The sequence below is a fragment of the Prosopis cineraria genome, unplaced genomic scaffold (genome assembly GCF_029017545.1).
Source record: "Prosopis cineraria cultivar Desert tree isolate PC_DT_omini unplaced genomic scaffold, ASM2901754v1 PC7, whole genome shotgun sequence".
Lineage (NCBI taxonomy): Eukaryota > Viridiplantae > Streptophyta > Magnoliopsida > Fabales > Fabaceae > Prosopis > Prosopis cineraria.
In genome coordinates, this window is record NW_026555338.1 from 28,653,095 (window position 1) to 28,666,619 (window position 13,525).

The 13,525-nt window shown below is 31.6% G+C and overlaps 1 protein-coding gene across 1 annotated transcript; it reads left to right on the forward strand.

Annotated features, from left to right (window-relative positions):
* The first annotated feature begins 2,644 nt into the window (after positions 1 to 2,644).
* On the forward strand, positions 2,645 to 12,427 carry LOC129316696 (serine carboxypeptidase-like 40). Its single transcript, XM_054961093.1, has 8 exons — positions 2,645 to 2,723; positions 2,806 to 3,027; positions 5,271 to 5,378; positions 6,095 to 6,372; positions 6,439 to 6,699; positions 7,331 to 7,533; positions 8,099 to 8,204; positions 12,050 to 12,427. The coding sequence occupies exons 1-8, from the start codon at positions 2,645 to 2,647 to the stop codon at positions 12,215 to 12,217; spliced, it is 1,425 nt and encodes a 474-aa protein (XP_054817068.1). The 3' UTR covers positions 12,218 to 12,427.
* Positions 12,428 to 13,525: the final 1,098 nt, after the last annotated feature.

Sequence of the window (13,525 nt, forward strand, 5' to 3'; positions counted from 1 at the left end):
TTATTTTTTTGGCCTTTAATGTTGTAAACTTTTTACTTTGTTTTTAATAAAGTTTGCTTCTTGCTAAAAAGTCTATACATCTAACCGATGCCACTCTTTTTTCTGAAATGAAACTTAAATTAATTAGTCCATTCATAAAAGAAAGGTCTGCATTTCATTAGTGGTTGTACTTCTTCTATCTCAAATTATAAAATATTTTTAAATAAAATTTTACATGTTAGTAAATTTTATTAAATACACTTAACAACCTTATTTTTTTAAAATAAAAATATAAACTTTTAAAAATATTAATCATTTAATAAATTAAAAATAAAAGAATAAAAATTAATTGTAAAGAGAGAAAAGGTAATATTGACATTGATACATTTAATGAAATATTAATCTATTTAAAGTATCTTATATTTTAAAATAAAAAAACTCCTTCAAAAATATTTTATAATTTGAGATAAAGGAGTATTATTCTATCATTTTATATTCAAAACTTTACTTCCCTCCTTTAAAAAGCAATTCATGAAAGCACAAAGTTTGAAATTTTTCAATAAAGTTAATATTTTTTTTGACAGTGCTTTCCTTTTCCTTTTCCTTTTCTGCCATGAACTTTTAATTTGTTTTATTATTAAATGACCATTCAGTCACTTGCAATTCACATGGCCTACGCACAAAGCTCTTCTAGACAATTTAGCTTTGACTCTTTATATTAGAATATATCCACTTTGCCTATTACATTATTTTTTTTCCCTCCAAATACCTCATATTAAAACCAATTCAAATTGGTAGCTTGCAGAGTCTCGAAATGCCATTTTTCTTAAAAAAATGAATGACATTAAAGGATAACAAGCTTGAATTAAACAGAAATAAGGACCAAATATTTCATAGTAAATTGGTTTTTAATTTTGCTACTCACAAATCATGATTGGCAGCTATCAAAATAAAAATTTGTTAGTGAAATTCGTGAATTTGTTAAAAAAACTTATCAAACACATCATCCATCACTTCCAGATTTTTGCTACCCTTATATATTTATTTGCAATTGTCAAAACATGAATTTGCAATTAAAATTCATTAATTTGTGGGGAAAAAAGATTTTCGTGTAATATTGTATTTGACAGGTTATACAGTTATAAATAATGAATTTTGCTCGTAAATTCTTGATTTAAGGGTTGCAAATGATGAAATCAAAATAGCGAATTTAGACTAATTCACTGAAAGAACTTTGATTTTTATTTTACATTTTTCAGATATTTTTATTTTTTTAATCTTTTATTTTTTTTAATGTCTTTGCTTTTAAAAGAGATAGAGGCCAGGTATGAGGACACTCGTCCGTACCACTCTATTTTTTTTTTAAATATCAAACTTTAATAATTAACTGCCCGGATTCCCAACACGGGGCTAGGATTTTATTACTGGTGGATTAAATAAATTCTTAATTATTTTCCTCCCTCTTTTTATAATCTTCCGCTTTGGCCATTATAATTATTATATTTTGGTCAAAAAGTCCCTTTTTCATTCGCTTTTGACTTTTGATGCAAGCGGCACTTTGGCTATTTTAGGCTTTTACGTACATTTATAATGTAAAGGGTTTTGTTATGGTTGATCATTTTTGACATGCTTTATGGTTTCAGAGGATGGGAATTGGCCGAAAACACTTAAAGGGAATTGATTTTGCAATTTTTGAAAATTAAGATAATCAACAATGTTAAAGGTTTAAAAAATTGATTTTGGTTAATTAATTATTGGTTTGATCAATTTAAGTCAAAATATAGGCGAATTTATAATATTTATGTTATTATAAATGGAAAATAAGACTTGGTCTCTTCAGTTAAAGTATTTTATATTTACAATATATAGAGTAATATGCTTCCCTTATCATGAAAGTTATTACAATATTTATAATTTATAAACAGTGCAACTTATTATTTTTTTTTTCCCCATCTCTTCTCTAATTTTAGATAAGATTAGTCTCTTTTTTTTAGTAAATAAAAGTAACAAGGTCCGCCAATTGTAGGGTGTTTAGCTATTCATTTAGATGGGGAGAAAAACTATGAGAAAGGAAGACTAGAAGGAAAAATTTTAAAAATAGTAAAAAAAATTATTATTTTTGAAAATTCCTTCTCTCAATTTTCTCTTCTCCATACTTTTTTCATACTTTTCCATCCATCCAAACCATGCCTTGTAACATGTTTTGTAACATGGACTAATGACTTTTAATGTTTTTTTTTTTTTTCAAACCAAGAGGTCAAGATATCTCTTATTTTATGTAAAAGCTAAATCTAAAAAAAAAAAGTTGAAAAAGTGGGAGACAACAAAAAAAATGTTAGTGAAAGACATGTTATAGACTCAACCTCATGACATTAGCTCCCACCACTCACGCTAATTTTAGATTGTAAGATTAGTATTGATTGTTGATGAAGAATACTCTTATCCAAAAAAGAAAAGAAAAGAAAAGATTAGATGTGATGAGGATCCAAATGAAAAGTCTCGAGTCGTTGCCACTCTTTTACTCACATTATAAATTCACACACAGCTAGCTAGCTAGATAACCCATCATCTTCTCCTTCATTCCTTTCATTTCCTGTTCTTTATCATCAGCTTTCCCTGCGAGGTTATTTTGAATACTGGTATCTTCCCAAGAAACAAACACGCAATGGGGAGAGAAACTTGGTGGGTCCTTCTCCTTCTCTCAATAACACTGCTCTTTCCGGATGAAAGCCATGGAAGTAGAAGTGGGCAAGAACAAGCCCTCAAGAATCTGAATAAAGCCAAATTCTGGGGAGTTCCGTTGACAGAAGCAGTGAAACAATCAAGACGTGTTTGGTGACGATGATCGTTACTATTATCCTCAACAAGGATTCAAAGAGAAAGATAGAATACAGAGACTTCCAGGACAGCCTCAAGGTGTGAATCTCTCTCAATATGGAGGGTATGTTACTGTGGATAAGATTGCAGGGCGAGCTTTTTATTATTATTTTGTTGAAGGTCAACAGCCTCACCAGCACAAATTGCCTCTTCTTCTTTGGCTCAATGGAGGTACGTATATTGTTTTACTAGCCATTAATTTGATGAAATTTTTTTCCGGCAAAGTATGGAGTAATTAATGTTTTTTTTTTAATTTACCCTTTATATACTTATTGTTATTTGAATTCCCAAACAATAATATATTATAATTATTAACTGTATAGAAAGGTAAATTTAAAAAGTTATATGATTAAGGTGCAAAAATACTCATTAAGTGATTTGTTAAGGGCATTTAGTAGCTTAAAATGAAAAAAAAGATAAAAATAAACACACTGTTACTAAAGTTGGTGCAAAAGTGACCAAACCATTAATTTGTCCTGACACCATTAGTTTTTCAGTGTTAAATGTTGATTGTACTTGCCACATATTAATTTTTGCTAATGTTGACTATAAAAGGGACAAAAATACTCACGAAATCGTCGACCAAGAGCATCCAATAGCCTAAAGTGAAAAAAAGACAAGAGTACCCATAACATTACTTTATTAGGTATGATAGTGATCAATCATGCCACGTGGATTTTTTTTCATCACCATTAATCCCACTCCCTTCCTCCCTCTCTCTCTACTCATTTTTCTTATCTGCAAAACCTAATAAGATATCTTGCACACAATTGAAGATTGAAAATGAATATGTTGTGGCTCACTGCAAATAATGCAAGAACTTTATAAAGAAGGTTGTCTCTACTTATAAAACTTTTGTGATTATACACATCTCCTACGTCACTTACCTTAAAAACATTGGCACAACTTAAAATTTTGTTCATGATAATGTTTGAAATCCTTAAATGGCTTCTGGTACTACTACAAAAAAGCAAGCGATTTAACTTGTTGTTTATCAAAACAATATTTTTTCATATGGTATTCATACAATGACCAACCAACTTTTGTAGAATTCCATTTGAGAATATTTTTTGTCGAGCAAAAAAAATGTCAACTTTTGCTTAGGTGTTAGATAAATGGTCAACATTTAAAAAATTTGATAGATTGATCACTATTGCACATACTAAAGTAACATTATGGATATTTCTGCTATTTTTCTCACTTTAGGCTACATGATGCTTTTGGCCGACGATTTCATGGGCATTTTTGCCCTTTTTCTAGTCCATGTCAATAAAGATTGACACATGATAAGCACAGTTAACATTTAACACTGAAAACTAACGGTGTTAGGACAAGTTAATAGTTTCGTCTTTTGCACCAATTTTGATAATGTTATGATTATTTTTGTCATTTTTTTCATTTTTGACTACTGAATGCCCCTGGTCAAATACTTGATGGATATTTTTGTACTTTAACCCAAAGTTATACTCCTTAAGTTAAAAATATAAGGCATTTTTTATAAGGTTAATTCAAAAAATATAAGATATTTTAGAGATAAAGTCTTACATGGACCCAAGGTACAATGTCATTTATAAATTGTCTAATAAAAACATGCCATGTAAGATGGTTGCAGATGTAAATTTATTGTGTCATTGATGATGATGGAAAAAGAAAAGACAAGACAGAAAATTCCAAAAATAAAGTCATTAACAATAATAATATATAAGATTTTATTTGATTCATTTTGTATTAATATGGCATATTTTAATTGGACAGTTCACAAATGACATGGTGCACTAGTTATATGTAAGAATTTCTACATTTTGAGTCTTTCAATGCACAATTAATGAGATTTTCCCCCCAAAACTATCCTTAATTAGAGATATAATCAATAAGGTTTTTTTAATTGGTATATACTATTAAATGAGGATAGACATGCAAAGAGAGTATAATTTTAAAAATAATTAACTAATTCATTAGAAAAATAAGGAGCGTAATTTAATTAAAAATGTTTTAAAATATTGCACAAAAGAGTATATATACATATATTATAATTTTAAGATTATAACTAATATTTTTTTAATAAATGCAAAATTAATTAACTTCACTTATATTAAAGCCTGGAGGGACAATTCCATATAGAAAAAAAAAAGTGAGAGACAGAAATTAACTCGCTGAAATCACGGTGGAATGACATGTTTGTCTTTCTTGCTTTTGTCAAATGCATACCCATGTTGTTTTGATGCGTCTATTGCAGAGTTAGAAATGGTTTTGATTGTCCTTATACGTAATGGGTTGACTGTTGACTGAGAATATTAAAACGTCATGACGTGCTTCCAATTAATGCAATAATCATGCAATTGATTGAAAGGGAGATCATAGGAATTAATTAGAAGTTCGACACATCTCATAGGGGTGTGGGCCACTAATTACAGGTCCAGGATGCTCATCTCTAGCATACGGAGCAATGCAAGAAGTGGGACCCCTTCGAGTGAATAGTGACGGCAAAACACTTCACGCCAATGAATATTCATGGAACCACGGTACCTGTTATCTTGATAGATCATTTGATTCATTTAGCTTTGATTTAGTTAAAATTTAATTCATTCGGGTGCAATTTAACTTTTATAATTTTAACTTTTTAACATATTGGTATAAACGATCCCTACATTTTCAAGAAATAATAAGAAATAAAGTTATTTCTTAAAGCTTAATAATTTAAAGTGGTTAAAATGGTAAGTAATAGGTTTCAAACAAGTCAACACTATAGTAATTAAATTAAAATGAGTTAAAGTTTAGTAAATAAGTTATAAATGAATTCAAAAGTACATAAGACCAATGTTATGAAAATTGAATCAACCATTAAATCATTTGAGATAATGGTTCAAAGTTTAATGGTCAAACTGTAATCTAATTGATAATAAATAAATTGAAATATCTTAAATATTATTGTTTAAAGCAACAACAAATAATCATATATAGTAACAAGAATGAGTATTTAAATTTCAAGCAAAATAATATACAATAAAAAAATAATATTAAAATTGCCGGTTTTGGCTGGTTTGATTGGTTTTCAAAATTGTTGGTTTCCTACAATTACTGAAATGGATTTGGGACCTATTCCTAATTTAACCGGTTGGATTCCAATTTTCAGAACACTGCATAAGACTAGATGAGTAATTTTCATATTATATTATATTGATTTCCTCATGCGTGTCTATGCATCTAATGATTGATATTTATGATGTTCTTCTTGAAGCTGCAAACGTATTGTTTGTGGAATCACCAGCAGGAGTGGGATTTTCATACTCAAACAAGACATCAGATTATGACAAAAATGGAGACAAAAGAACTGCTGAAGACAACTATGCATTCTTAAGAAATTGGTTAGAGAGATTTCCTGAGTATAAATCCTCTGATTTCTACATTGCTGGTGAGAGTTATGCTGGCCATTATGTTCCTCAACTTGCTCACACCATTCTTCATCACAACCACCACCCAAACTCCACCTTCGTCATCAACCTCAAAGGCGTCTTGGTATGTCCTATCCTTCTAACCTTAAATTGAGTGACCGTACGTGATGTAACCTTAAATTGTGTGCAGATAGGGAATGCTGTGATAAATGACGATACAGACAACAGAGGAGTGTGGGATTTTTTGGCAAGCCATGCCATAATATCAGACCATGCAGCACGTGATGTGAACAAATTGTGCGATTTCTCAGAGACTGTCTCTAATCAAAGCAGTGAATGTAGAGCAGCTTTGGCTGAAATAGAGGAAGATATTGACAACATCGATATCTTCAACATCTATGCTCCTCAATGCATTGATTCCAACCTCACCTCCGTCCCTAAGCTTACCTCTGTAAGTATTATACTTCTCATCCCACTTTGATATTTCTTGGGGTTGCGTACTAGCAGAGAGACAAAACTACATCAACAGAGAGGTGTTTATATATATAAGACACAAGAGTACGAAAACATTAATTCCTGTTACTATTACCTCGGATTTTATGTAATATTATCTAATGAATTCTGTTTGTTACCTCTAAGACTTTCGACGAGTGATCTTGTAAATTATTGTCTCAAGAAAAGGAATGAACATATATTTATATTTCCATTCATAAATAAGGATAAAAATCGAATCTTGAGCTCTTTTTTTAAGGGTCAAATTTAATAATGTAACGAACATTTTTTAAAATGGGTAAAGTAATCAAAAATATTGTATGTTAAGGAGTATATATACACATACACACACGCACTCCTTTCAATCTTATTTATAAGATAAAGAGAAAGTGTAAAATTTTTTTTTTATTCTATTCATAGGTCTTATCATTAATTTTTTTTTAATTACAAGTTTTCACTTTACCCTTCACAAAATATTGGTATAAAAATGTAGAAAGATACACTAGTTTTGTAGGATCCATATTATTAGAAATAAGCTAAGGCTCAATATATTTGACCTAAACTACGTGAGCTTGGTGATGGTGATATAGGCAGTGATAGACCCATGCAGTGAATTTTATGTGAAAGCATACATGAACCGGGCTGAGGTGCAAGAGGCATTACATGCCAATGTCACGAAACTCACACATCACTGGACACTCTGTGGAGGTTTCGAATGGACTGATAGCCCTTCCACTGTTCTTCCACTCTTACAAGAGTTCCTCGATCATAGCCTTCGTGTTTGGATTTTCAGGTATACGTTACCATGCTGTTACTAGATGATTTTAGATTGTCCAAATATACGTATACTTAAGTCGATGTGAGAAGTTCCACATTAAATACATATAAGCTTAATAACTAATATATAATATAATAAAACGAAAGAACTTATAAACTTGAGTTGGAAATTTTGAGTTAAGATGGGGTATTCTCTTGCTATTCTTGTCTATTTGTTCTCTTTTCCAAGTTTCTTGATAGTCGCTCTATATTTTTAACAATTATAGAATTGCAGTAAATTAATGTCATCAATATAAAATACCACCTACATGCATGCTGCACTAATCATAAATTCTGAGTTGTGTGATTCGTTTAATCACCAAAGTTTGAGCAAAGCATGATATTATTATTTCATATTTATAAAAGCTTGTGACTGTATATGTTGTCATTTTCATTTATAAATTATATATGTGATCTCTGCCAAAATATCAATAAAAATTTAAAAAAATGTAGAAAAATACATTGTTGATGAATTATAAATAGTATAACTGATCTAATTGTGTGTGTTTGAATACTAACAGAAGATGTGAAAAATAATGCAGTGGTGACGTGGATGGAGTAGTGCCAGTAACTTCAACCAAGTATTCCATGGAGAAGCTGAATCTCACTGTTAAAACGGCTTGGCATCCTTGGTTCGTTAAAGGAGAGGTAATTTATGCCTTCACAGTACCATACAACCTTAAATTAAAAAATATTTTATTTTAAGGGGATTTAATTTGTTAAATTTTTAAATTATTCTAAAATCCTGGATCAAACAATTTAAAGTTTTAATGTCAAATACTGCAATTACAATGCTTTGAAATAATTATTATTTGAAACTATAACAACAACAACAAGCCTTTATCCCACTAGGTGGGGTCGGCTACATGGATTGCAAGACGCCATTGTGCTCTATCATTTATTAAGCTTTTAGAAATATTATTAATTAAGAGATCACGTTCAACAACTTCCAAGAGTGTTCTCTTAGGCCTTCCTCTACCTCTCTTAATCGGACTCAAAGTTATATGTTCCACTCTTCTCACTGGTGCCTCCCTTGGTCTTCTTTGTACATGCCCAAACCATCTCAACCGATTTTCTACCATTTTTTCCTCAATAGGTGCCACCCTCACTTTTTCACGTATGTGCTCATTTCGAATTTTATCTTTACGTGTATGTCCGCACATCCATCGTAACATTCTCATCTCTGCTACTCCAACTTTATGCTCTTGCTGTCCCGTTAGAGCCCAGCATTCACTACTATATAACATTGCCGGTCTGATAGCAGTACGATAAAACTTTCCTTTAAGTTTATTAGGCACCTTACGGTCACAAATAACTCCTTTAGCTTTTCTCCAATTAAACCACCCAGCTTGAATTCTATGTGAAATATCTCCACTGATTTCGCCATCATTTTGGATAATGGCTCCCAAATATCTAAACTTTTCCACTTGAGGTATAATTTGATCTCCCAATTTCACTTCCAAATTATTTTCGAATAGTCCTTTATCAAATTTACAATATAAATATTCCGTCTTACTTCTACTCAGACGAAAACCTTTCGACTCCAATGTCCTCCTCCATAACTCAAGTTTGCAATTAACCTCTTCTCTTGTCTCTGCTATAAGAACTATATCATCCGCGAAGAGCATACATTTCGGGATTTCCTCTTGAATATGTTCCGTCAAAACATTTAAAATCAAGTTGAACAAATAAGGACTCAGAGATGATCCCTGATGTAGCCCAATCTTTATAGGAAAATCCTTTGTTTGACCACTAGGCGTTCTTATACTAGTTTTTACCCCCTCATACATATCTTGTATGGCTTTAATATAAGCAATCCGTACTCCCTTTTTTTCCAACGCTTTCCAAAGCACTTCTCTTGGTATACGGTCATAAGCTTTTTCCAAATCAATAAAAACCATGTGTAGATCTTTATCTTTACAACGATACTTTTCCATTAATCCCCTTAGTAGATAAATCGCCTCTGTAGTTGATCTACCTGGCATAAAACCAAATTGATTCTCAGAAATACTTGTCTCCAATCTCAACCTGTGCTCAATTACTTTCTCCCACAATTTCATTGTGTGGCTCATGAGTTTAATCCCTCTATAGTTAGTACAATTCTGAATATCTCCTTTATTTTTATAAATAGGAATTAATGTACTTCTCCTCCACTCATCAGGCATTTTCTTGGACCGTAAAATCACATTAAATAACTTAGTTAACCATCTCACCCCTTCTTCACCTAAACATTTCCACGCTTCGATAGATATACAATCAGGTCCGTTAGCTCTACCATTTGCCATTTTCTTAAGAGCTTCCTTTACCTCCTTATCACGTATTTTTCGATAGAATGACAAATTTTGTTCTCCTTCACCAGTTACTAAATCCTCCAAGTTACTAGATGAATCCTCTCCATCATTGAAAAGTTTAGAAAAATAAGTCTCCCATCTATTTTTAATTTCATCATCTGTAACTAAAATTCTTCCCTCTTCATCCTTAATACACCTTACCTGTTCTAGATCTCTTGATTTTCTTTCCCTACTCTTGGCAATCTTATAAATATTTTGCTCTCCTTCCTTCGTCTCAAGGTTCTTATAAAATTCTTCAAAAGCTTTAGAACGAGCTTCACCCACAGCTCTCTTAGTTTCCTTCTTAGCCATACGGTACCTCTCCCAATTTTCCTCATTGTTACACAAATGTATGGCTTTAAAACAGTTCTTCTTATACTTGATTTTGTCCTGTACACTATTATTCCACCACCAAGACTCCTTATCTCTCGGACCAGGACCTTTCGATTCTCCCAAAACTACTTTTGCAACCTCCCGTATCTTTTTAGCCATATCCTCCCATATGATGTTAGCACTTCCCTGAGAATCCCAAATTCCTTTATCCAAAAGATTTCGCTTGAAAATATCTTGCTTCTCACCTTTTAATTGCCACCACCTAATCCTTGGTGTTACTACTTGTCGACGTTTTTGGATTTTACTCATAATACACACATCAAGGACTAGGACCCTATGTTGTGTCGTTACAGCATCTCCAGGGATCACCTTACAATTTTTACAAAGTTTTCTATCTGTGTTCCTAACCAAAAGAAAATCAATCTGCGACCTTGAGGTTCCACTTTTGTAGGTGATGAGATGCTCATCTCTCTTCTTGAAACAAGTGTTGGCAATCTTAAAATCATACGCCAATGAGAAATCAAGAAGAGTTTGCCCTTCATTGTTTAGCTCTCCAAAACCAAAACCACCATGCACCCTCGCATACTGACCAGCTTCCCTCCCGACATGCCCATTAAAGTCTCCTCCAATAAAAATCTTTTCACTCTGTGGTATGTGTCGAATCAACCCCTCCAGATCCTCCCAAAATAATTCCTTAAGACTGGCTTCTGTCCCGACTTGCGGCGCATAAGCGCTAACAATATTAACAGTCTCACGTCCAATTATCATTTTTAAAGAAATAATTCTGTCTCCAATTCTGCTAACTTCTACAACGTTCTTCTTCCACTCCTTATCTATAATGATGCCTACTCCATTGCGTGCACTTACTTTTCCTGTATACCAAAGTTTGAAACCTTGAATATCCTTAGCTTCTTCTCCACGCCATTTTGTTTCTTGCAAGCAAAGGATATTGATTTTCCTTTGAATCATAACCCCTACAACCTCTACAGATTTACAATTTAATGTCCCAACATTCCAAGTACCAAATCTAATTTTGCTCTTATGGACTAACTTCTTTAGCCGCGTGCGTCCAGAATAACGCGGTAGCCCTTGCTCATTTAACACTACATCCGGGCGCCGATGCAGCGGCTCTAACTCACTTATCACTGTACTCGAGCCATGCAGCGCGTTACTTACGGGCAACGACCTAGCATTAACATTATAACGTCTATTGTCCATGTTCATGATAGATTCAACAAATTTTTACATTGGCTGTTGATGGCCTAACACAACCCTCCTCCTTTACCCGGGCTTGGGACCGGCTATAAACATAGGCGGAGTTTATTTGAAACTATAACATTAGATAATAAAGGTATATATATATTTTTATCATATGTGAAAGAATCCAAATTCTTATTCTTTTTTTTATATGACTATTTGAATGGGTCAGAATCGGGCATTATTGATCTCAATTAGTAGTAGCTTTTCCAAAAATATTTTGTGCAAAATTTATATTCTTTTTCAATATTGCCACAACCATCTAAAAGCATTGTTTCTCAAAGTAACACAACACATTGAAGAGGACAAATTTTTGTAGACATTAATTCCAAGATTCAAAACAAAATATATAAACTAAACGTAATGCTTGAGAGGTAGAAAAGTGTTTTCTAGAAAAAAAAAATGATAAACGCACCTATCTTGTTTTTTTAATAGATACATTTATCATTTTCTTTCTGAAAAACACTTCCATGCACCAAACATACATTAAAAACCTATCATTGTCTTTCTTTGCTTTTTTTATTTTTTTGAGGTTGATGCAAAATAGAGAATGATAAACATATAAAACTACAGGTTGGAGGATACACACAAGTGTATGCGGGAGACATGAGATTTGCAACAGTGAGAGGAGCAGGACATGCAGTCCCAAGCTACAAGCCTGCAAGAGCTCTTTCTCTGCTCATTCACTTCTTACAAGGCATCCCTCTTCCTAATACCACTACTTCATCAATGCTCATTTGATTTTTAACTTCCTTCAAACTTTGTTATAATATATTTCAAACATTTTCACGCATATTAATTCGCACTTGTTTTTAACCCGTTCTGTTTTTTGTTTTTTGTTTTTTTTAGATAAGTTACTTTTGGATGGTTTATGTTATATTCAAGTAATGTAATTTCAATCAGTGGCAGAGCCACATGTATTTATGCCTCCCCTCAAATAGGAAAAATTACTTACATGGAGATGGAGGTATAGGTATTTATATTTTACACATCCTCTTTTTTATATTTTATACCCCTCTTTTTATATTTTATATTTTAAACTCATATCATATTACTTTTTAAGTCAGATCCAAAATTATTTTTTAAACTCAAAAGCCCAATAAATTTAAGCCTCAATTTCAATATATTTAAATAGTAATATTATTTTATAAAAAATTAACATTTATCAAACTTTTAAGAAAATAAGAAAAAAATATAACCTGGCTTGCGTTGTTTGAAATCTCAAATTAGATTTGTGAAAAAATTAGGTGAAACTAGAAAACATATTATTTATCCATTGATTTACCTTCTCTTAAAATTAGCAATGGTGTTACCTGTTATTTTAGCAAGAGTTGAAAGAGCCTTTTCTACTATGAAATTTGTGAAGAATCAATAATGCAATTGAATGAAAAATTTATAGATGAATGATTGTCTTGTGACTTGTATTAAAAAAAGTGTATTTGAAAGCATTGACAATGAGCTAATTGTTCAATGATTAAAAAACATGAAACCATGTAGAAAAAATTTATAAGCTATGTAATTATTAAATAATTTTTGCTATTATTTTTTTAAATTATGAATATGTAAATGATTTTGCCCCCTAACCCAAGATCCTTGCTCCACCACTGATTTCAATTATCATCATAATAAAGCTTCGTTTCAACTGGTTGTTTTGATCAAAACCATATTTGGAAGGTTTGAACTGCACTTTCAAATCGGCTCTTAGATTACATTTGTTTAGGTAGAAAAGTGTTTTGTGTAAAAGAAATATGGAAAATGCATTTGTCTCATTTCCCTTTTAAAAAATAATTTTCGTATGCCAAACATTTCCTTAATTTTAACATCAATATCAATACATACATAAGGCTTATAGGAAGTATAGATGGCTTCCTATTTTTGGCTTTGCGCAATTTATTGGAATAAAAATCTAACTTATAATAATATTATATGGGAAAATGTAAGTAGTTTAAAAGAATACTTTTAAAATTATTTTATTTTGTTTCTAGAATAACACTCCATTAAAAATAAAAAAAAATCCACATTTCGTTCTTCAGGGAATGCTGGATTATT